General features: G+C 54.7%; 1 protein-coding gene across 2 annotated transcripts in view; it reads right to left on the reverse strand.

Annotated features, from left to right (window-relative positions):
• Positions 1-9036: 9036 nt before the first annotated feature.
• Positions 9037-24798, reverse strand: part of DENND3 (DENN domain containing 3) — a 52339-nt gene continuing 36577 nt past the window's right edge. Inside the window, exons 17-23 of one of the 2 annotated variants that reach the window (XM_087864565.1) lie at positions 22855-22962; positions 19411-19550; positions 16927-17081; positions 15572-15705; positions 11097-11215; positions 10878-11012; positions 9037-10629 (exon numbers count right to left, since the gene is read on the reverse strand). In XM_087864565.1, the coding sequence (XP_087720691.1) occupies positions 10429-10629; positions 10878-11012; positions 11097-11215; positions 15572-15705; positions 16927-17081; positions 19411-19550; positions 22855-22962 (992 nt within the window). In that variant the 3' untranslated portion in view covers positions 9037-10428. Of the gene's footprint in view, positions 10630-10877; positions 11016-11096; positions 11216-15571; positions 15706-16926; positions 17082-19410; positions 19551-22854; positions 22963-24798 lie in introns of both variants that reach the window. The other variant, XM_045778069.2, reaches the window with a different exon arrangement.

The raw sequence follows: 24798 nt of genomic DNA on the forward strand, positions 1-24798 counted from the left end.
AGAGCCTCTTCCCCCCCCGCCCCCCCGCCCAGTTCCCAAACCTGGGGGCCGTGTTGGAACCCCCAGCACAAGCCGTCTTCAGCCCAGGCCCCTCCAGGACAGCTCCTTCGGCCAGAGGTGAGGAGCTCACGGCTCTGCCTGCCTCCCAGTGTCCAGGGGTGCCCCAGTGGGAGCTCAGGCCCAGCCGGCTGGGGGTGACACCCACCCAGCACGCTGGCTATACCCAGAGGGCTGACCCGGGGCGGGGGCCCCAGGACAGGTGTGGCCACAGGTCTGGCAGCCCCTCCTGTGAAGAGGGGCAGCTGCTCAGAAGCTGGGCCTGCATCTCCAGCCACACAGGTAAGCAGCTGAAGCCTGAGGTTTGGGGTGCCTGTGCCTCAGGCTGGGTGGGGCCCTGGGTGGTGGAAGCTGCTGCCACACACCCCCTCCCCCCACCCCCATGGCCCCGGAGGAAGCAGAGGGGGTGGGGGTTTGCCCAAGGCCCCAGGGCCAGTGATATCCGAACCCAGGACGGGGCGCCCAGGAGGCTGGGCTGGGCCCGGGGATGGGGGGAGGAAGGGAGGGGGCGCGTGGTCTCAGTGGGGCCTCTGGGGATGGGTGGTGGCAGGAGGCTGGAGGCCCCTAGAGCTCCCTGCCGGCTCACCTTCCTGCTGCCTGGAGCCACAGCGCCCCCTGCCGCCCGCCCGGCCTCCGCCAGCCTCACCTGGTGCAGGTGTCGCCTGCCGGGCTAGGGGCGGATGGAAGACCAGCCACCGCCCCCCCCCCCCCCCCCCCGCCACCGCTCGCCAGATCGCACGTGCTGATGCAGGAACCGCACATGGGTTTGCGGTCTACGTGTTCTGTTTAGCAAAGTGTTTGATCATACACATGTAGACGTCTCCTACATCCTTTTAATAAGATGAACAGAGGTTTTTGTTTTGGGGGATTCTGCTTTTTGTTAGTGAAGTTTCTGTCTACTGTGTATATCTCCTCTATCTTTGTAAAAATGCAGCCCTAATTTAATTTTTCTGGGGGATGCGCTTTAGGATTTTCCTGGGAAGAGTGGGACACCTCAAATAGGACATATGTAGACAAGAACAATTTATTTATGAAACGGTTAAATTATTAATGAGAGAGGTCACATCGGGCTTCCGACTCCGTCTGGAGAACACATTGGTTGTAATTATCAGTCTTGTCTGTGCTTCCACTAACGTGGCTCCTTAACACCATTGTGTTACTTGGTTCTTCCAACGAAATGGAAAAGAGACTGTGTTACAATTTTTAGATCAGGAAACCACTAGGAGACCGGAAGGCGGACACGCAGGGTTCTATTCCAGGCTCTGAGAAATGATAGAAAACACACATACACTCAGACAAGAGGAGGGACCCTGGAAGGAAGGGAAGCCATCAGACTGAAGAAGGAAACACAATCTGAAGTGCTCACAGGGTACTTCTGCAAAGGGTTGGGGAGGCACTGAGTTGGGGGACGGAGGGTCCGTGGAGAGGAGGTTTGCAGGCAACTAACACGTCCCGTAGCTCTCTGGCAGGAGGGGACAGCTCCAGGACCGACCCTCACCCTCGAAGCTGCTCGAGCGGCTACGGAGGCTTTGGACGTGGCTGGGCCTGCACCGTATGGAGGGAGCGGAGATGGGCATCGTTTGTTAATTGGAACACTGCCTCAGTAACGTATGTAATCGAGGATTGATTGTGATTTGTTTCTTTGATTTCAATTATTTTTGCTTTAAAACTTAGCTTTATTGAGGTATGATTTACATGTGATGAGATTGACCAATTTTAAGTGCACAACGCGATACGTTCGGACAAGTGTGCAGTGTGTCCACCACTGCAAGCACGATCTCTAATGACTCGCACACTCACACGGACGGCCGGGCAGTTCACGCCTCGGCGTGTGCCCGAGGGAAACGAAGACACACGCTCACGCTCCCACAAAAACCTCCACCACGCATGCCCACGGGAGGGTATCTCGTCCCACCAAAAAGTTCCCTTGTGCCCCTCCGTAGGCCCCCCTCGCCCCTCGTACCAACGCGACGATCACGGATCTGCTCTGTGTCACGTAGACCTGCACAGTGTGATTCGTTCTCCTGGGGCGTCGACATTTTTGAGGCCCGTGTGCGCTCAGGTATCATGAATTTGCGCCTTTGTTGTTGTTGAGGGTGACCAGTACCCTGTGTTTAGCCACAGGACCGCCGACTGACGTGCGGGTCCTTCCACCTTCTGGTTCTTTCACTGAAATGGCCGCGAACACTGAGCACGAGCCCGCGTAGCTGTACACGTTCCGTTCTCATACGTCGCCACCGGGGAGGGACCGCTGAGTCGCGTGCGACGTGCATTGTTCACGTGACAAAAAGCTACCAGCCTTTCCTGGGGGCCCCATGACTGCAGCCCCAGCGACGAGCGAGGGCTCCAGGGGCTGCGCCTGCTCGCCAGCATCCCAGCGGGGCCGGCTTGTCCTGTGTTGGCCACGCCGGCCACGCCGGCCACGCGGCGCTCGGGCAGGGCTACCCCGGGGGCTCCGGGCGCACTCGGAGGCCCAGCGTCTCTCCGTGCCTGCTGTTTGTCCATCTTCTTTAGTGAACTGTCGAACTGGACTTTTTGTCCTGTTTCTTAGTGGGTTTTTCTTACTCCTAGGTTCTTGAGGATACAAGTCCTGCTAAATGTTTAGTCTAGTCTGAGAGAGAGACGTGTGCCTTGTTCTGAGCTCAGAGGGAAAGGCCGAGAAGTACGGTGTTCGCGGCGGGGCTGTCGCGGCTGCTCTCGAAGCAGCTGGAGCTCTCGCTGTGCGCGGCTGGCCGGGAGCTTCCGTCCTGAGCGGACACGGGATTCCGTCCGGGCTCCTTGCGAATCTGTTGAGATGAAAGTGCGTTTCCCTTTCTGAGTTTGTTCACGCGGTGAATTACATCCCGGGCTCGAACGTCGGGCCCGTCTTGCATTCCTGGGATGAATTCCCTTTGGTCATAGGTAGTCTCCTTTTTACTTACTGCTGGATTTGAATTTCTAAAATGTTGTTAAAGATTTTAATGTTTATGTTTATGAAGGGAAATGGTTCTGGTTGTTGTTTTCTCCCTTTGTAATGTCTTGTCTGGTTTTGGTAGCAAGGTAATATTGGTATCATAAAATGAGATCGGGAATGTTCACTCCTTATTTTTATGAAAAAAATTAGCATAGAATTTACACGTTTTCCTTGTGTGTTTGGACGTGTTCGAGGGTGAATCTTTATAAAGATTTATTTATTTGTTTTAGAGAGAAAACATGTGAGGGGGGCGCAGAGCAGAGGGACAGCGAGAATCCCAAGCAGGCTCCACACTCAGCACAGAGCCCCGCGCGAGGGCTCGACGACCCTGAGATCATGACCTGACCCAAAACCAAGAGTCAGACGCTCAACGGACGGAGCCACCCAGGCGCCCCTGCTGGTGAATTCTTTACGAAATTGTCTTCGTGTGAAGGTTTTAAACTATGGGTTAAATCTCTTGATTAGAAATGAGGCTCTTCAGGCTATTTCTTCTGGAATGAGCTTTGTTGGTTTGTGCCTTTCAGATGTTACCATTCCAGCCCAGTTGTCAAACTTATTAGCATCAAATTCAAAATATTCCCTTAACGTCTTTTTCAACAGCTGTAGGATCCATAGTGATTTTCTTGTTCTGGTTTTTAACTGAGGTGAACTGACTACGGCGACAGGCACAGTGTGCGAGTTCTGACACACGCACACCCGACTAACGGACACATGTTCTGCACAGAACATCCTCTCACTCCAGAAAGTTCTCTCTTGAAGCCTTCCAGTTTGAGCACCCTACAGTCACACTGATTAGCTATCGGGCGACCACTGATATGAATTCGGTCACCGTGGATTAGTTTTGTCTGTTTTGGACTAAATATGAGTGGAAACAGAGGCTGTAGCCTTTCTGCCTGGCAGCTCCCACTCCGCACACCGCTCCTGAGAGTCGTACGCACCGCTGTGTGCAGAGTGGGCCGGTCTCTCTTCGCTGATGTGAGCACACGCCACATCCGTTCTCTGGGTGATGGGTGTTTCCGGTGTAGCGTGATCACAAAGAAAGATGCTGTGAACACAGACGTAAGAGGCTCTTTGTAGACACAGGTTTTCATTCCTCTCAGGTAAAACACAAGGTGAGGGGGACACCTGGATGGCTTGGTCGGTTAAACGTCCAACTCTAGATTTTGGCTCAGGTCATGATCTCAGCGTTGTGAGATCGAGCCCCATGTTGGAGTCCCTGTTCACAGGGAGTCTGCTTGGGATTTTCTCTCTCTCTCTCAAATAAACTTAAAAAAAAAAAAAATGAGGTGTGGAACTGTGGAGTTGTATGGTAGGTCTGTCATTAAGAAACTGGCGAACAGGGGCACCTGGGTGGCTCAGTCAGTGAAGCGTCTGCCTTCGGCTCAGGTCATGATCTCAGGGTCCTGGGATCGAGCGCCACGTCCAGCTCCCTGCTCAGCGGGGAGTCTGCTTCTCCCTCTCCCCCTGCCTCTCCCCCTGGCTGTGCACTCGCTCGCTCACTCTCAAATAAATAGAATCTTTAAAAAAGGAAAAAGAAACTGGCCAGCAGTTCCCCCGAAGCAGCTATGCCGATTTACCGAGCAGTGGACGACCGCGGTCATTATTGTGACTCTTCAATAGAAGCTGTTCTGATGACCATCAGGTAGGATTTCATCGTGGCTTCATGTCCTTCCTAAATGACTAATGATTTTAAGCATCTTTTCAAATTGGCATCTACGTATCCTCATTGGTAAAGCATCCTTTGCCCATTTCTTAACTGGGCTGCTGGTCTTTGTATTGACTTGTAGAAGCTCTTTATACGTCATGGGCGTCAGTCCTTGTCAGATCCAGCATTGTAAATATTTCCTTCCAACTTCTTATTTCTTGATGTATTTTAATGACGTACAATTTATCATTATTTTCCTGTTTAGCTTTTATTGTGTGTGCTCTAAGACATCTGTATCTGTACCAAGGTTGCCAAGATATTCTGTTAGTTTCTGGAAGTTATAGCTTTACATCCACATGAACCACCTCGACTTAAATTTTTTGAAGTGAGATTAGGGTTGAGCTTCTTCCTATTTCCATGCACTTATCCAGTTGTCGCAGCAACTGGGTATTTGTTGAAATGATTTCCTTACTGGATGGTCTTGCAATTTTTGTCGACTATCAACTGACTGTACGCTTGGGTCTCTGGATCCTCCATTCTGTTGCACGGATCTGTTTATGCCCCCAGTCTTACGTCTTAATCACTGTAGCTCTGGGGGGAGCTTTAAATCACAGTGTGAGTTCTCTAGCTCCGATCTTCTCCAAGGTTATCTTGACTGTTCAACTTTGCATTTCTGTGTGTGCGAGCACACCTGCGCGTGTCAAATTGTCAACATACGTACTTTTAGATTGTGTTGGGATTTGGATTGGAATTACATTGAATCTGCTGGGTTGATGTGGAGAGAACAAACATCTTTACAGTATTTAATCTTCTCATCCATAAACATAGTGTACTTTTTCATTTATTTAGGCCTTTTAAAATTTCTCTTAGCAGTGTTTTTGAGTTCTCAGTATACAGGTCTAGCACATCTTTTTCATTAAATGTATTCCTATTTGATGTGTTTTTAATGCTATCGTAAGTCGTATTTTTACATTACCCAATTGTTTGCTGTTAAAATAGAGAAATGCAATGATTATTCTATATTGACGTTGTATCCCACAATCTTGCTGAATTTGCTTGCTCTAATACTTCCTTAAAAGACCCTTTAGGATTTATGTAATCAATAATGGTGGCTGTGAGTAAAGACAGTTTGTCCTCCTAGTCCAATCTTTTAATCATTTATCTTTGCCTTCGTGCCAAGGCCAGGACCTGCGGTGTGGTGTGGAATGGGGGATAAAAGTGAGCGTCCTTGCCCTGTTCCGTCTTAGGGGGGAGCAGCCAGACAGCTGCCGACAGGTGGGACGTCGACCGTCAGGTGGGACGTCAGCCATCAGGTGGGATGGGTTCTCCGAGTCGGCCTGAGGAAGCGCCCTTCGCGGTTTGCCGGGATAGTTATTGTGGACGATTATTTTATTCTGTCAGTTTGTTCCTGCATCTGTTGAGTTAACCACTGTGGCTTTTCTCCTTTCTTCTGTTAATATGTGGGATTTACAGACTGATTGTTGAATGTTAAATTAACCTTGCATTCCTGGGGCAAGCCCCACTCGGTCATGCGGTATTGCCCTTTCAGAATGTTCCTGGATTCAACTGGCTGATGTTTTGTTCAGGAATTTTGCGTCTGTGTTCATGAGGGGAACCGATGTGTACTTTTATTTTCCTGTAAGATCTTCCGTCAGATTTTAGCATGGCATCATGCCGGTCTTCTAAATGGGTCAGGAAGTGCTCCCTATCCTTCTGAAAGACTTCTGTGGGCTTCTAGTAGCCACTCCTTAAGAGTTTGTTAGAACTCGGTAATGAAGCCCGCAGGGCCTGGGAGTTCCTGTGCGGGAAGGTTTTTGACTAAAGTCAGCCTCCTTAGTAGATGTAGAACAGTTGAGATTTTTTTTTTTTTAAAGATTTTATTTTATTTATTCGACAGAGGTAGAGACAGCCAGCGAGAGAGGGAACACAAGCAGGGGGAGTGGGAGAGGAAGAAGCAGGCTCATAGCGGAGGAGCCTGATGTGGGGCTCGATCCCATAACACCGAGATCACGCCCTGAGCCGAAGGCAGACGCTTAACCGCTGTGCCACCCGGGCGCCCCCGTTGAGATTTTCTATTCTCGCGTTGCTTTCATACAGTTGTTTCTCAAGGAATTTGTACATTTCGTCAGATTAATTGCCGTGACGCTGTTCGCCCGCTGCTTTGATGTCGGGACGATTTCAGCCCGTCTCGTGCTCCTGAGACTGTCTGCTCCTTTCTCTTGATTAGGTTTTATGAGGGTTTTACCGATTCGTCTACAGAACCGACTTTTGGCTCTGTTGACTGCTCTCCATTTCATTGAGTTTGGTCTTATCTTTATTTTCCCTCCTTTACATATTTTGGATTAAATATGCTTTTATGTTTTTCTATAGTCTTATGATGGAAGTTTAATTTCAAACCTTTCTTCTAATAGAGGCGTTTAAAGCGATAACTTTTCTTCCAAGCACTGCTTTAACTGCATCCTACGAATTCGGTATTTTTTTTAGTTTCCTGTGTGATCTATTTATTTGACCCATAGGTTATTTGGAAGTAATGTTTAATTTCCAGCCTAATTTTAATTTGGGGATTTTGAGGGAATTGTTGCTGTTGATTTCTAAGTTAAGTTTGGTGTGGTCCGAGGACATATTCTGTAAGATTTCAATCTTTTCACACTTACTTTATGGCCCAGCGTGTGATCTAGCTTGATGAACACGATGTGCGCTTGAAAAGAAGGGGTGCTCAGCTGCTGTGGGGTGCAGCGCTCTGTAATGTCGGGTCGCACTGGCAGATGGCGTCGAACCTTCTGTGTCGCTGCTGAATTTTTGTTTACTGGCTCTCTCACCAGAGAGAGTTATCAGCCAGCTGAATCCAGGAAGGGTGTGCAAGTCTCCTGACTCCGAGTGTGGGCTTGTTCGCTCCGTGGGTCTTGAATCTCCGTTAAGTGCACATACCTGTAGGGTTATTATGTCTTAGGATTAATAACAGTATCACAGGGCACCGAACTGCCTTTTTAGCATTCCGCGCACTGGAGTTGGAGTCTGTTGTCTGACGCGAATAGCGATACCGCGACTGTGCCGTCTGCCTGGCGTGCTTGTTCCAGCTTTCACGGCTCCCCCCTCCCGCCTCCCCGGGTTGGTGTATTTAAAGTGCGTCTCTTGTAGACAACGTGTGTGTTGGTCTGTGGCTTCTTCCAAGGACGCCTGTCGCTGCATTTAGGGTGCACCCTAATCCAGGATGACCTCATCTTGAGATCTCTGGGGCCACCCCCACAGGCGCTGGGGTCAGGACACGGATTGGCCTTTCTGGGCCACTGCAGCGGCTGTCGCACGTTTGCAAGCTCTGAGTATTTTCACAAGTGCCCAGCCAGGCAGCCTGGCGGGAGCAGTATCTGGGCTCTTCTGGGCCCAGCAGTGGAGTGCCCTTCTTAGTCACCACACCAGCCCAGGACTCCGTGCACTAGGCCTGGACTAGGGTCCCCGGTCCTCTGCCTCACCTACAGCCCTGGGCCACCTCTGTTCCAAGTCGCAGAAACCCAGAGCTGTGGAGTCCGGTGCACGCTCAAGGTCACGCCGTAGCTGAGCAGTAGCAGCACAGGTGAGACACCAGGTCCCGAGGGTCTGCGCCTCTTACCCAGGGGATTCCATGGCAGTGCGGCAAGCAGTACAGACCCTTCCAGGCAGCAGACACAGCCGGACAACTCCGCCTGGCTTTCCATCCCAGCCCTCCCCAGCAACACAGAAAAAGTGCCCCTTCATCTTCCTAAGGAATCTTCTAGAAATGGACAGAAGTCATGCGCTTTTAATTCAGATGGTTCCGAGGTTGTCATTTGAGAGTGGCTGATGCAGATCGTAAAGACGGCACCAAGCGGTCCTCTGTACGACGTCGGCAGTACCGGGACAGGGCAGGCTTTTGGTCGGCGTTGCAGCCTCGTGCCGGCAGCCCCAGCAAGCTTTCTCTTCTCGTGTTTGAAACACAGCCGCAGAGCTGAAATCGTATTAAAGTAGACTGGCTTCTTGTTCAAGATAAACACTTTTTCTTTTTGGTACCAACTTAATTCAGGTTTCTAAAGCCAAGGCGAGGAAGGCATCGTCTGTGTAGCGAATTCCAGCTCTTCTGGGGCTTCCCGTGACAAATCCTTCTTCACGGAACCTCCTCAGAGCACAGAGGAAACACCGAAGGCACAAAGTGCCCTTTCCATTTTAACAACCGCTACCGGCCACTCCATCACTGTCAAGTAAGATCTTGGAAATTATCACCAAGAATAAAAGGAATGAAAATTCTGCATTAAAATAACTTGATACGCGCTTAGAATGAGTCAAGAGCAAACCCGAAATGGTCCTGTATTATTATATAGCTCTCTCCCATGAGTGAATGTGGGGAAAGTAAGGAGGCAGGACAACAGCGTTTAGGAAACAAAGAATTTATTATTGACAAGGTGAAAATATCTGGTTACGTGTGGATTGACATTAAATAACTTAGGAGTATTTCTGACAAGATTTGACCGTAATTGTTCATGTGTTTACAAAAGTAGAATTCAACCTTCTGTCCTTTTCTTTGCTATGGCCGAGTCTTCCTTCCAGAAGTCAGGAACACACCCTCTTCGTAAGCGTAGTCGGGGGCATGAGGCTGCCCAGCTGTTCTCTGCACCATATTCCCAGAACACCCCAGAATGTGGGTCAGGGATCGGGACCTTGCAAGATGCTCAGGTCCTGCGACCTAACCCAGGGCCTGGTCAAACCTTCCGTCTGGAGGTTCTGGATGCTACTGAAGGTCGGCCTGTCCTGGGTGCCTGGCGAACACCCCCCCCCGCAACCTCTCAGGGCGCGTGAGGTCTGGCGCGGCGGCTGAGCTCATGGAGGGTCTGTCGGGGACGGTGCTCTCGGGCTGCTGCTTCCACATCCGGTAACTAGGTCAAAACCTGCTTGCTGGACACCGAGGGAGGAACAGCTCAATGTTATAGTAAAAATGTGTACAAGGTCTTTTTTGCAAAAACTTGTTTTTAGCTGATAAGATCATCTCCGGTTAAATAATAAAGCACCATCTACGAAGGTCTATCTGCGCACAAGAGGCAGACGGTTGAAGTGCTATGTGAGTGAGTGGCAGCAACGTCACTAGAAAACTCGATGACAAATGCTATTTTAGGTGGAACTCTTCATCGGTGATCTTTGGTAGCAAAGTCTCTCTAGGTTTCTTCATTTAAAAACTTGGCATTAGTTAAAGGAAAAGAAACCCAGAGCTGGCGTCAGCTCGCCCAGCCGCCGTCCAGACACCCTGAGCACAGCGCTGTCCCCGCCCCGTCCCCCCCTCTGAGCAGGCACAGCGAGGGCAGGCACAGATCTCTTCAACCACAAAGTGGCCATTTAAAAAGCATCTCCTCTCATAAACTTTGCTGGAAACAAGGGGCCAGCCTAGGGCTGTAGGTCTCCTGCAGACCCGACGCTTACTATACGCTTGGTGAATGAATGAAGTAGAGGAAACGCAAACCAGACCTGAGGTCTGCAGGTCATACGTGATTTGGCTACATCGCTTCCCTCAGGCTCTGGTGCTGGCCCCTGGTCCTGGGTTCTGGAACTTTCTAGACAACACCCACGGTAACTTCACAACAGAGCCTATTAGCAAGTTGATCCAGCCGCCTTCCTGAGAAGCACCCCAACCTGACACGCTGTGGGTACGGTTCAGTCAGGGAAGTCCGACACACGGCCCTCCCCCGCCAGGCCCGGAGCGGCTCCCCGGCCGACGCCCTCCGAGAGCACCGGCGGGGGCAGAACATAGCCTGCTCAGCACGTTCACCCGCACCTACTCAACTTTCCAGATGGCGATCTTCCCTTCCCCCCTGCCTGACCCGCTCAGCACGTATCTGTCCTCGGCCGAGCACAGGGTCTTCACCGTGTCCATGTGGGCCACCAGCTCCTTTTCCACCGTCTTCCTCTCCGCGTCGATCACGTAGATTTTCCCTTTGGATTTCCCCTGTGACGCACCTGTGCCACCTACCCAGATCTGCCAGGGAGAAACGGCGGGGGAGGGGAGGCGTTGGCCACACGCAGCCCAGCTCGGGAAACAAGACCTCCTGTAGATGTGCTTTACCCGGAATACTGAGTGGAATGGTGCACCCCCAGATCCAAGTCCTTCCTGGACAGGCCTCGAGTGGACGAGGCCAGGGCAAGAGCTGGAGCTGGGAGGGGAGGGGAGGGGAGGGGAGGGGAGGGGAGGGGAGGCCCCAGGGGAGGCGTGGCTCCTCGCCTTACCTGCTTCTTCACCCTGATCATGCAGCTGACCTCGGAGCAGTCCTGAAGGTGAACGTTCTGAGGGTGCTGGGTCAGGTCCTTCAGGCTCCAGACGTAGATGCTATCGCGTCCGGCACACGCCGTCCAGAGCTGCTCCTGCTGAAACGGAAGTCACGGTGTGGCTGCTGGCGGCGCGCGGCTCCGGGGTGCCGGCACAGACGGCGCTGCGGGGACACGTACCTCGGGGAGGAGCTGGAAACTGAGGAAGGAGGTGCTGGTCTCCTTGAAGTTCTCGCTGATCTTCAGCTCCTGACAAAGGAGTCCACTCGATGTCACAACCACGATACTGTTCCCTGTGCCTGCGGGACAGCGTGAGGCTAGCGTGAGGGACGGGGACGCACCCGGGCACAGGGATGAAGCAAATGGAAACGTCATCCCGTGCACCCAGCTCCACACGCGGCCCGCACTGGCGCCAGCCGTGCACTCCCGGCGACCCCCGTGGCCGTCAGCCCCGCCGGTACCGACGAGGAGGCCACCCCTGCAGCCCCGGCGAGGACACGGCAGCTTTGGGAACCCTTCCCGCCCCGTTGTTCTGGCTCTCCTATCCCCTGAAGCCACAGGCAGTCCTCGCCCCGTCAGGGATGAGCATCAAAGGTGACAGTGGCACACGTCACCAAGTGCTTCGGTGTCTGTGGATCACTCAAATGTCCTCCTGCAAACCACGAGTCGCCCCAGCTGGAGAGCTGCAGGCGGCCGGCGTTGGCGCTGCTGCGAGGCTGGAAAGGCCAGGCTGCAGGGCAGACCGAGGGTCGTCTTTCTGAACGGCACACGTGCCGCGAGGCTGTCCTTCTGTGTTTCCTGCCCGTGCCCCCTGCCCCCAGCGCGAGGCCACTGCGCCAGCCTCAGAGACATGGGGACAGGCGGGCGCAGCCTCGGGGAAGCGCCAGCTGGAGGCAGAGGTAGGCGGGAGCCCCCGGATGTGCCTCTCCGGCTTCGTGTCGCAGCCCAGTGCGCCACAGGCCCCGACACTCAGCCTCCACACAGAGGACGTGGAAGCTCAGCTGGGCTTTCAGTCATGGAAAGCGAGAGCGGCCATCACATGTCTCTTTCCTGCTGCTAAGCTCGGGTCAAGGTGGTTTTCCTGGGACCTCAAAAGCAAAACGTCATCCTGCAGACGGCCTGTTAGCCAGATACGCCATCACCCACTTGGACTCACCCGGGAGGCCCTAGGGATGCTGCGGCTGGTTGGGAACACTGGGCGCGCCCTGTGAAGGCACTTCTGCCCCCAGGCCCCCCTCATTGCACTGGACACAGAGCCCCAGAAGGGGCCCCGATAGGACAGGGCATCGGACAGAGCAAGGCCCAAGAGGGGCACGTGCAGCAGAGCAACAGAGGAGGGCTACGGTCCCCGACACTCAGCACGCGGAGGACGATGGCGCTGGCCTCTCGCATCCCGTAGCCGTTAGCGAGCTCTGCAGGGGGAGGGTGGTATTCCGTCTCACGTTTCAATGAAGACACAGACTCCCAAAGTGACCAGCTGTCTGGCGGCAAAGCCTGGATCCACACTGAATGCACCCACCTGAAGGCCGCAGCCTGAACCGTGGGGTGTGGGAAGGGGGAGCGTCCCTCCAGCACATGGGCATGGGGTGCCCGAGCAAGGGCAGCCGCTGCGCAGCCCCGGGGGACATGGAGGTCTGGGGTCGCGCTCCTGTTCTCTCCCTCACTGTGTAACAGGCACCTTTCAGCCCAGCGTTCGGTCAGCTCCGGTCATCCAAAGTGCATCCAGGGGTGGACACACGCACACACTCTGGACATCAACCAAGGCTGAGGCGTATGGTGCTTGAAAGAAAAGCAGACTCATAACCACACACACCCAGGTTTTCGCTGAGGTACTTCCCGGTCCTCGAATAAACGTGCCAGTGCTGTCACAGTCCACCTTGCCTGAGCGTCTGGTGGGGGGCCGCCGGTGTGGCTGGAAAGAGCGGGAATACCCCCCAAAAGAGGGAACCCAAAAATGTATGTATAAATGCTCAAACCCTTGGCCGACTGCTAAACTGTGTGTAAACAGGAGGCAAGACCGCACAGCTGGACGTTGTAGCTTCTCAAGCTGGAGAGGCTTCGTGAGGACCTCGGGCACCCTGCGGCCCCGAAAGAGCCATGCCTACGAGAGTGAAGACCACGCACCTGAGCCAGGTGTTATGTGCTCCAGGGCTAAGGCCGAAAGTGAGATATATTTACCCCAGAAAGCCAAAAACCAAGCGTCTACACAGGATTAAAACGACTGACCGGTCAGTAATGACCTTCTAGGACAAAACCTAGTGGTTCTTAAAGAAGGACACAATCCAGAGTCTCCTAGATGCGTCATCAACAACTTCCGGGATACAATAAGAGCCCCTGTACACGTGAAGCCCGAGGAGCCACGAGGATACGACCAGAACTCAATGGAGGAAGGGCGCAGAGCGGCCCCACAGATGATCCGGGATCCGGCGGAGGACGACTTCAGACCGACAATTACGAATAAACACAACAACTCACAGGAAGATATAAAGAGGACGGGTGCACATGAATTTAGAAGAGAAATGGAAATTCTTAAACTGAAATGAAAATTTGCTGGACAGGTCCTGCAGCAGACAGGACACAGATGAAGAAAGGTTCAGGTCTTAACTAAGCTAAAGCAGAGGAAAAGAAGGAAAAAATTACAGCCGTGCCTGAGACCTGCGGGATTTATCAAATAGCCTAATAGATACATTAGAATATGATGTTATTATATATATTACATTCTAATATAATTTTAGAACACACACAATTAAAATCCCAGAAGACACGGAGGAAGAGAATGGAGAAAAGAAATACTGGAGGGGATAATGGTTAGAAGTTTCCCCCACTCACGAAACTAAACCGCAACGAGACACACAGGAAGACCTTCCCGCCGAGCACGCTGCCGTCCGACTCGTGAAAAGCAAAGACAACCCTTCACGCAGCCACAGAAACCAGACCCGACACATGCGGCCGAACAGTAGGAACGAGGGCAGATTCGTCAGGAACAAACAAAGCTACCCGACGACGGAAAGATATTTCTGAAGTGTTGGGGGGAAACACAGTCTATCAGCCTGGAACCTGCTGACAGCCGACCCCGGTCGTGAGAAACGCTAAGGGACATGACGCCAGACGCAAACCAGGAACGAGGCTCTCCAGACATGGTAAATGTATGGGCAAAAATCAGTGAGTACTTATGCAGAAATTTAAAAAATATTTTCTGAGGTTTATCACAGCTGTAGGACTCAAATAGTGCTTTAACGCAGTAGCGAAAGGAGTGGGAAGCGGTAAACAGAGTGGCTGATGGGCCGTGAGCTGCTTACGGGACACGTGAGGGGACGCGTTGCTTAAGGTCAGCGCCAGAAGACACCGCAACCCTTCAAGCAACCACTAAAGTAAAACAAAAAACGCACAAAAATGAATTGGATAATTCTCCTTCGCTGCCTTCTTTTAGACGGAGTGACAAAAGCAAAGAAGGACAGGTGGCAAAGGGCCGGGAGGAGGGGACAGCGCCAGAAGTGAGCAGACCGGCGCGACGTCTCTGCAGACGACGCGCACACGGCCCACCGGCCCGGCCACCACGGATGCCGCCGCACACAGCCACGAGGGTGCCCACGGTAGCACCCAGCCCGGGTTTTGGTGAGGATGTGGAGGAATTGGAACCCTGCCCACGGTGGCGGTGGTGGTGGCGGCGGAAGAGTCGGAGGGTTTCTCAAAGGGGTAAACACGGGGTTAACCCTTGGAGGACCACGTCGCGGTACAGCCCTATAACCGACTAGAACTTGGCACACAGCGCAGGTGGCCCTGAGCACACGAGGCTCGGGAACGGGCGGCTACGGCAGAGCCCCTGCGGCGGGGTCGGTGTAGGGAAGGCCCGGGGACAGGCGACGCAGCCCACGCGGCAGAATCCACCACGGGTGCCCTCTGGGCGGGCGCTGCCTGGAGAGGGGTGCAGAGGAACTTTCCGCTGTGATGGGAATGTCTGGGTCATTGGGCGGTTATGTGGTGTACGCTTTTGTCAAAATCCAATGAAAGACACTCAGTTTGTGCATCTTACCATACGTAAAATACGCTTCAAGTTTAAAAAATGGCGTTCACGACCATCACCCTGGCATCTGGCACAGCCCAGGGAAGACAGGAAAGTTCAGACGACGTTTGCGCTCTGGGATGCTCCCAAACACAGGCCCTACGCCCGAGGCCCAGCCGCTGCACCTCCCTGTCCCCCCCCCCCACCCCGCCCCGGGCAGGACGCCCAGCCCAGCTCCACAGGCACTCTGGCCCCACGTCTGTGCGGAGGCGCACCCGGCAGGCCCTGCCCTGCTCGCCCTGGGCTGGGGGCACGTGGGCCACACACAAAGTGCCGGGGCCACAGAGGGCTCCCGGAAGGAGCAGTGATGACTCCTGGGGGCACGTGGGCTGCAGTCCCGCTCCAAGCAGGGCCCAGGGTGAGCAGGAGAGAGAGAGAGGCAGCGGGTGGAAGGGTGGCTGGCGTCCCGGCTGCCGGGGAGGAGGGAGGCCCAAGGAGCCGCAAACACAGGAGGGGAGCAGGGAGCCAGCGAGCACAGAGGAGGGGTCAGAGTTGAAAGGCTGGGAAGGTGCGCGGCCAAGGAAATAGGCCGTGAGCTTGCGTTCAGTCCCCTCTTCCTGGGGCAGGGGGCGGCAGGGGACGGAGGACTTACAGCACCACAGGTGGCCGTCATGCAGGCTGATGGACGAGAGCCTGCCGCCGGGCAGCTGGAACCTGCTGGTCACGCGCAGGGAGCTCACGTTCCATGCCAGGACAGTCCCGTCCACGCTGCACGAGTACACCTTGCTGGTGGTGTGGACACACAGGAGTAAGTGTGGCTCGAAGAGCACAGTTACGTTACCTACAGTCCAGCATCCAAGCAAACACCATCCACGTCCATGGAGCGGTTCGTTAGCACGTAACCGAGGCCGCGGGGGAGATGGTTTTCTGAGGGTGCCTCTCCTTGCCCCGCGGTGTTTGCTGCCGGCTCTGGAGAACTGTAGCACGACCGCTGAGGCCAGCCGAGCTCGTGACCCAGGGCGAGAGCAAGCACACTGTCCCAGTGCAAGGTCACAAAGCATCCCCGTGTCAGCCGCTAGCGGCTGCAGGAGAGGGGTGTGCGTGAGCCAGTGCCACGCGCGGCCCCTTCACCTCCTGACAGTGAGCCATTTCCAGGTCAGTGCCTTATGTTGAGCCGGGCCCCACTGAGGACAGCACCCCTAAAACTCGGGACGAGGAGGTGGGGGAGGGTTGCATGGAGGAGAGCAGCAGAGCTGGGGGTACCCGCGCCCTGGGCTGGGCTGCCTGTTTGAAGTAGGTGATCTTCGTGCATCACGGAGCCTACGCTTCCTTCACAGACGGAAATGGGACCCTCCGCATTCTCCAGTCTCCCCGGGACACCCACTGTGTGCCAGGCCCTGTTCTAAACACAGGACGCACAGCAAAGACAGAACAGACAGGGCCTGCCTCTGAGCTGATGTTCTTCATACGGCAAAGACAGTGCATGAAGCAAATGCATCTTATGGACTGAACTGTATCCCCCAAGAAAGAATGCTGGAGTCCCAACCGCCAGGACCTCAAGTGCAAATACTTGGAAATAGGGCCTTTATAGAGGCAGCAAGTTCAGGTTATCAGGGTGGACCCTGATCCAGTATGACTGGCGTCCGTATCCAAAGGGAAATTTGGACACAGGAAGCACCGTGTGAAGACGGAGAACCGGAATGACATGTCTGTAGGCCGCAGGTTTCAGGCTGACCCCCAGACGCCAAGAGCGGGTGAGGAAGGCCACCTGCCAGTTGCCGCTGACCGCCACACTTACCCTGCAGTTGGCCTACAGGAGAGACCTGCTCCTCTGTGCTCAGGACCAGAAACAAGAATGTCGCCTGACTTGGCTTGTGACAGACCTGCTTCGCTCTACACGGCCGGCCTGGCCCCGCAGGCAGGCGCCCACGACGGCTGAACCCTTCCCACTCAGGGCTCCCCCCCCCCCCGCCCAGGAGCCCTTCTCCCAGCGGAGCCCGGCGGTACCTGGGCGTCCCGTGCTGGACAGCCAAGTCCGTGACGCTGGAGCGGTGGTCGGTCAGCTGCTTGTTGCAGGACATGCTGTGGGCGTTGAGGATGTAGATGACCGAGTCCTCCGCGCCCACCCACACCTGGTTCTGCTCCGCCATCGCCATGCAGTTCTGACGGCGGCCAAGGAGAGACGGCGGTCACGTCTCGGCTGCCACGCAGTCCTGTCCTACAGCTCACTGCCCACACCGCCCCTCTGCCCCGGGGACACGCGGGTGTCCTGTGAGCCCCGGTCACGTGCTCTCCATGGACCAGTATGTAAACTTGTTATGTGTTTTCCTTAAGATTTTATTTATATATTTGACAGAGAAAGAGAGACAGCAGGAGAGGGAGCAGCAGACTCTCTGTTGAGCAGGGAGCCCGACGTGGGACTCGATCCCAGGACCCCCGGGCGCCCCAGTTTTACTTACTTTTTAAAGATTTTATTTATTTGTGAGAGAGAACGAGAGCATGAGTGGGGGGAGGGGCAGACCGAGTCACCCAGACACCCCTAAAAATTGGTAGTTTTAATTTTACCAATAAATATTCCCATAAGTTAGAAAAGGATGCTAGCTTACTAATTTCAGAATTAATCGTTTGAAAAAGCCCTTTCTTGGGGCACCTGGGTGGCTCAGTTGGTGAAGAACGTGCCTTCAGCTGTGGTCATGATGCCAGGGTCCCGGGATCGAGTCCCGCGTCGGGCTCCCTACTCAGCGGGGAGCCTGCTTCTCCCTCTGCCTTGCCGCCCCCCCCCCCAACTTGTGCTCACGTTCTCTCTCTCTCAGATAAATAAAATCCTAAAAAGCTTACTTGTTTGGTACCAAACAAAGTATATATTAAAAAAAAAAAAAGCCCTTTTTTTGAGGCATGTACCTGAGAACTGGTATCATTTTAGTAAAATGTCTTTCTTTAGTGACCCAGAGATGTCTGAGAGAAACTGCTCTGAACCTCAAATCTCAGAGGATGCAGCATTTTCTTGAGATAATTATGTGGGTTTTCTTCTTGTTAAACAGTAGAGAGTCCCAGCGAGATGAGTACAAAGGTGTTTTCGCGTAAGTGGGAGAACTCACTGCTTTACCTAAATGCTACCTGGCCTGGCTGGGAGCAGCACAGATGGCCACATGATGCAGCCTTTTGATTTTATTTTAACTAGGATTTTAAGTTATTCTGTTATTTAAAAAATCTCTGAAATACACATAACTAAGATTCAACAGGAAAAAATCAAATTTAGAATAAAAAATGATTTCTTCAATTACTCCTTGTTTTTTTTTTTTGTTTGGTCTCAGGCATTATTAGACCTTAGTAACTATTTTATCTTGAATCCTGGTACTTTATCATCTGAGGCTCACTGTGGATTATGGGGGTAAATAATTTAACCTCTTACTCTCGGCTCACGTGAGGTCTGCTGCTCACGCATGAAGAATGGGCTCAGCCCCCAGCAACATGCGTCTGAATTCACGGTATTTGTTGTTCACAGCAGTTCTGAGAGCTGCGACTCTGCCCCAGGTGGCCACATTACTTTTACGTGATGGAATGTGGCCACAAAGGTCGATACGCAGTGATGCTGAACGCTGAGTTACCTAACTCCGCTAGACTGTTCTCACATCACACCTGAACAAACAAGGTTTCACGGTAAAGGAGGAAGGAGTGAGGATTTCCCTAGCAACACCTCTTGGGACAGCAGCTGCTTTTCTACGCTCAGAGCGTCCCGAGCAGATGACTCCCACCAGATGGCTGGTGGGAACGTACTCTGAGATGGGGGACAGTGTGGAAGAGAGGCGCCGGGATCACTGAGCTGACGTCAGGCCGCGGCCCCGGAGCAGCAGCGCCTTCTCACCTGCGAACACCGGGATGCAAGTGAAACGTGCCGGGCGTGACCCCGGGGCCTGCGGGCGCCTCGCCGCGCAGCGCGGAACGTAAGCAACGGTTTTCAGAGCTCTCGGGGAAGCAGGGCTGAGTGTGCGTCCCACTGCCCGCCACGGGTCTTACACAGGACCTTGGATTGAGGCGGTGGGGGCTATTCTGGCACGAACTAACGTGATCTGCTTTATTTAATTAAAAAGTCACCGGTTTACAAGCTCAGACCTTAACGTCATGCCCACGTGCTTTAAACTTCTCTTGGTTCTCAACCCAAATATGTTAAGATCACGCACATGTCTGCTTGGGATTGGGGACGCAGACATGAGATACGACCGCGTCCGCGTCACTGAAATCCGCGTTCGGGTTCCAGGCCGGGGGTGGGGTGGCTAAGCCACTGACTGCTCTCGAGAATAAGAACATTCACGGGACAGACCAGGTTCCTGTCCAGCGAGAAACCTCACCATCCAACCTCCTATTTTCCGCACGGGGCGATGCTGTGGGGTCACGAGCATCCCACTGCCGTGTACAGGTGGACGCGTCCGTCTCTCCAGAACCTGCAGCTGGATCTGGGAAGCCGCATCGGAGGGCACTGGGTTTACTCACCAATTTGGAAGTCCCCACTTTGAAGCAGTGCTGGTGAATCGTCCAAGAGGAAGCGTCAAACACGGTCACCTTGCCTTCGTTCAGAGCACACCACAACTTGGGGTGGGCGTCCGCCACCTTCTCTGCGGGGTCCAGGTGCCCTGAAGAAGGAAGCACGCGGACGTGATTTCCAGGGGAAGCCCTCTGGCGCTCCAGCTACTCGGGTACCACCTGAGCCGCTGCTGGGTGCCAGGCGCCGAGCCGGCCGGGACGGGAGGGAGCGTGGCGGGAACCACCGTGCCTGCGGGGACACGCTGGTCTGACCAGAGGACCACGCAGGCAGCGGGCAGGGCGCCTGGCCTGGGCGGCTCCCCGAGCTGGGGTCTGGAGGATGGCTGCACCGTCACCGAAGACCAGCGCCCCAAGCAGACGGGCAGGAGCGCAGCAGGGACAGAGCGCGGCAGGGACAGAAAGCAGGAGGGAGGGCATGCAGAGAGCCGGGGCAGGAGCCGCCGTGTGGCCCCGGCGCACACCCCCTGCCCCCCAACCCCTCCCGACCCTCACCAACACTCGGTGGGTCGGGCCTGCGTGTTGGCCATTCTGACGGTGGGAACATTTCGCGCTGCACTGTGACTGGCTTGCATTTCCCCGACTGCACAAGTGGCTGACGGCTTTAAGTGCCACGCGGAGGGAATCTTCTGGGGGGAGGTGTCCTGTCTCTTGCTCATTTCTGAACCAGGTGGTGTTACTCTCCTTGACTTGAGCCTCTTGTTGGCTCTGCCGTGTTGCCAGCATCCTGTCCGAGTCCGGACTGCCTGTTCGCTCTCTTGAAGTGTCCTTTTTTTTTTTTTTAATTTATTATTTGAGAGAGCAGGTGAGAGACCATGAATTGGGGGGGAGGGGCAGAGTGAGAGGGAGAAGCAGACTCCCCACTGAGCAGGGAGCCCGCCGTGGGCGAGTCAAAGGCAGACACTTAACCCACGGAGCCACCCAGGTGCCCAGAAATTGTCTTTTTAAAGTCCATCATCTTAGTCAAATCCACCAATCTTTTCCTTCACGGCTACCACTTCCGTATGGTCTCCTCCACCCCAGGTTGTGAACGTGCTCCTGTGTGCCAGCTACTGGAAGCTTGCCCACTTCATTCATTTACGCTTGCTAGTGCCTTCCCATGTACCTGTCCGTCCACTTGGAACTGACCGTGTGTGACCTGAGGTGCGGCCAAGCTTCATGTTTTCCGTATGGATGCACGATGTCCCAACGTCATTTACGGTGACGACGCTCTTTCCCTCAAGCCCCTGCTTGGTCGTATCACCTCTGTCACAAATCGAGGACGCGTAAAGGTGTTGATCTTTCTGGGGTGTTCATTCCACTGGCCTCCGGGCCCCCTTGGGCAGATACCACCCTACACACTCAACCCCACCAGGGACTGCGATGCTTTGAGGCTGGGCTTCAGTGCCGGAGGGCTGGCTCCTTAACGCTCGGGTAACCCGTGACGTCTGGAGCCCCCACTAACGGGTTTACCAGGACTCCCCTTCTCAGCAGGTCCTGACCAGTTTTGTCCCTGTCGCCCCCCGGCTCTGGCCTAGTTTCTCAGACACCACTTCCAGAGTTGGCAGACAACCCACAGGAGAAAGGCGCTCCACAATTCTTCATGGTGGTTTCATACTTCATCCGGCCCTTCTAGATGGTCTCAGAGCTACTCAGCCCACCACGACGGGAGGCCGGAGTCCAGTCAGCGTTAATACAGGACACCGACTTCAGTCTAAGGACACTCATTTATCCAGACCCCACGATGAGAACTGTCTGTCTGTGGTGTTAGAGTCAACGAGCAGCCGTGACTGGAGGACTCTGGTCCGTCTCTAATGGGGCGAGGTCCAGCCGGGCTCTGCCCTCCTTCACGCTCAGTCTGTCACTCTGCGGGGTCCTCGGGATGACCGGTGAAGAGAGAAAACTGTCCTCTCCTGCCAGGAAACAGCTTTGGCACCGAGCTGCCATTTGCCCATGGGGAACCGGTGAGCTGGGGGACAGCTGTAGGGTCAGAACCGCGAAGGCGACAGGGGAGCACGTCCATGGTGCTCACCGTCGCTCACCTCACGCTCCAATGAGCCGAAGCAAAGCGCCCAGACTGTGAGGTTCTTTTCTGCCCAAAACGAAGTCCTTTGCTTTCCAACTCAGTGAGCCCACTGAGCAACCCTCCCGCTGCAATTCTTTACAAGTCAGACGTAAATAAAAGCATCCTCGTTCCTGCTTAGACCTGCGGCAGCTCCCGTTCCTGTCCGACCTTCGTTCTGCCGCAGGCTGCGGGGAGCCAGGAGGTCCGCGGCCGGGAAGACGGCCGCACAACCGCGCCGGATGAAGAGGACCCGTTTTGCCATGCGTTCGGACGTGCAAACGCACCTACCACTCCTCAGACGAGATCCCGGGTGTAGTCGCTTAGGACAGCAGGCGCAGATTAAATGTCCCAAAGGAAAGGATGTGAGTGCAAGCACTTTCTAAACTGTAAAGTGCCGTGCAACGTGAGGAACAGCTGGGTTGCAGCAGAGTCTCCATGGAGTGTCCTGCCCATAGCAGTCCCCGCGGGCTCCCCCAGCTCCAGCCTCCACGATGCGGGGTCTCCGCGGGCTCCCCCGGCTCTGGTCTTCATGATGCGGGGTCTCCGCAGGCTCCCCTGGCTCCGGCCGCCACGATGTGGGGTGTCCACGGGCTCCCTTGGCTCTGGCTTCCATGATGCAGGGTGTCCGCGGGCTCCCCTGGCTCCAGCCTCCACGATGTGGGGTCTTCATGGGCTCCCTTGGCTCTGGCTTCCACGATGCAGGGTCTCCACAGGCTCCCCCAGCTCCGGCCTCCATGATGTAGGGTGTCCATGGGCTCCCCTGGCTCTGGACTCCATGATGTGGGGTGTCCGCGGGCTCCCCTGGCTCCGGACTCCATGATGCAGGGTGTCCACGATGCAGGGTATCCGTGGGCACCCTGGCTCTGTCCTCCATGATGCAGGGTCTCCACAGGCTCCCCCAGCTCTGGCCTCCATGATGTGGGGTGTCCATGGGCTCCCCTGGCTCTGGACTCCATGATGTGGGGTGTCCATGGGCTCCCCTGGCTCTGGACTCCACGATGTGGGGTGTCCATGGGCTCCCCTGGCTCTGGCTTCCACGATGCGGGGTCTCCGCGGGCGCCCTGGCTCCAGCCTCCACGATGTGGGGTCTCTGTGGGCACCCTGGCTCCGTCCTCCACGATACAGGGTCTCCACGGGCTCCCCTGGCTCTGGTCTTCACAAGGTGGAGCCCACGAGTGGCTACCCAGCTTTACCTCGTTGCTCAGGGCCTCACCTCAACAGGTAGAAACCCACCCGGTCCCCACCCGCCCTCCGTCACATCCTGTCCCCCTTCACTTCGGGGCTGACCTCAACACAAACCCGAAGTCACCGAGTGCTGGAAAGAGCAGCAACAAGCAAGCAGCTCCCCTCACCTGGGGTATACAGCAAGACGTCGACAGCGTGTGGCAAAGTCTCTCCCGCTGAAGGGTTGATCTTGTGCTTCAGGGTTTCCGAGGTTGTCTTTGGAAACGCTGTGGGCACTGAAACGCAAGCACTCTGTTAGTCTCGCGGACTCGGGGAAACCGGTGTTCTCCCCCAGCCTGAACACGCCGCTCCCACCAGGAACTTCATATGCTTGACACCAGACGTCAGAGTAAGGCTTCCCCGTCCAGGCGGCCTCCCTCCCTTGCTGTGTGTGTGGACTGCGGGCAAGACCGCTCACATCCCAACCGGGAAGCTGTGTGATCTGACCTCTGTCCGCTCTCAGCCGTCTCTGATTACCCACCAAAGATAAGACCTAAAACATTTCTCAGTGATTATTCTCAAGACAAAACCAAGACAACTAGCCCGAGCGCAGTCTCTCAGCCTGGGCGCCGTGGACGTCTCAGGACACAGTTGTGGCTGCCGCGGGGTAGTCAGTGACAGCCTCGGCCTCACCAGGAGCTGCCGGTAGCACCCCGCACAGCCACAGAGGTCTCCAGCATTCCCAAATGCCTCCCACTGGGGACAGGGTGCAGAATTTCATAAAGTTTAATTTTCAGACCTCTGGCGTGAGCGGACGCCAGGCTACTGAATCCTGGATTACTGCCTTTACCTCATTAAACTTTGCTCACCAGAGAGCAGCTCTTGTGGGTGACAAGGGGTCAGGGACACAGCCTACACAGCCCGCCTTCACCGTAGGGAACAGGGTGGGTGACACTTAAGAATGAGCTGGCAGGCGCTGGCAGCCAGCGAGGGGACAGTGTGCCTCGTTTACGAAGGGATCAGAAGGCTTTTGCAGAAACTCTTGACAAAGGTGAGGCTTGAGCTTGGACTGAGATAAACAGCCGAACTCAAGTGTAGGGTTTTGTTCCTAAAGAGAAAAGTAACAAGCAAGCAACGTCTGCCTCCAGGCCTGTTGACAAGAGCCCCTCCCAGTCACTTCTGCTGGTGCTGTGGTGACCAGAGCCTCCTGCCTGCTCCCAGGAAAGGGGGTTCTGGGATGGGGGGGCTCCAGGACACAGTCGGAGGAGGGTCTGGGACACAGGAAGCATCAGAGAGCTCACAGTTAGCGACAGACATGGCAAAGAGCAACATGCGCCAAAGCGAATAAACACTTAGCTGAGGTTTGTTTCTTCTAAATTGGGAACATTTTAAAACCCAGAGTCTCCAGCTCTGTACCCAGGAGCTAGGACAGCAGGCGCAAACAAAACCTGTCCGCGAGTGGGCACAGCCACGCCATCTGCAACAGCGAAATGTGCAAACAACCCAAGCGGTCAGCTGACGGTCCCTCCGCACGATGGAACGTCACTCAGCCACAGGAAGGGGTGACACAGGACACCTGCTTCAGGGACGGACTCTGAAACACTGTGCTTAATGAAAGAAGCCACTCGCAGGACACGTGCTGTAGGAGCCGCGTATGTGAAATGCCCGAACAGGCAAATCCAGAGAGAGAGAGAGAGAGAGAGAGAGAGAATCAGTGGTTGCTTGGGGGCTGGGGGTGGTTCCTAAGTGGCACGGACTCTCTTTCCGGGCGATGAAGATGTTCTAAAGCCCGCTCTGCTGATGCTGCACACGTCTGCGAACATGCTCGCACCGCGGAGTCGGACGCCCGCCCTGAGCAGCGTGCGTAAATTCCGTCTCAGTAAAGCTGCGATTTAAAAACAGTGCATACAAACAGGACTAGAGATGGTCTAAAAACATCCCTACATGGTTCGCCTGTGTTTCATGAACCTGGTGTGGCTTGTGGACCTGGCACAGGGCAGCCGGGGCTCGGAGTGATGGTAACAGTAAGCAGTCCTCTGTATTCTCTCCTTCGTGCAAATCACAAGACCGTTGGCTTTCGATCATTTAAAAGTTGAAACAAAGCAGAAGTAGCTAGAGCAGTGCATAAAGTT

This window comes from Ursus americanus, chromosome 9, assembly GCF_024610735.1.
Source record: "Ursus americanus isolate L20-20 chromosome 9, mUrsAme1.1.p, whole genome shotgun sequence".
NCBI classification, from domain to species: Eukaryota; Metazoa; Chordata; class Mammalia; order Carnivora; family Ursidae; genus Ursus; species Ursus americanus.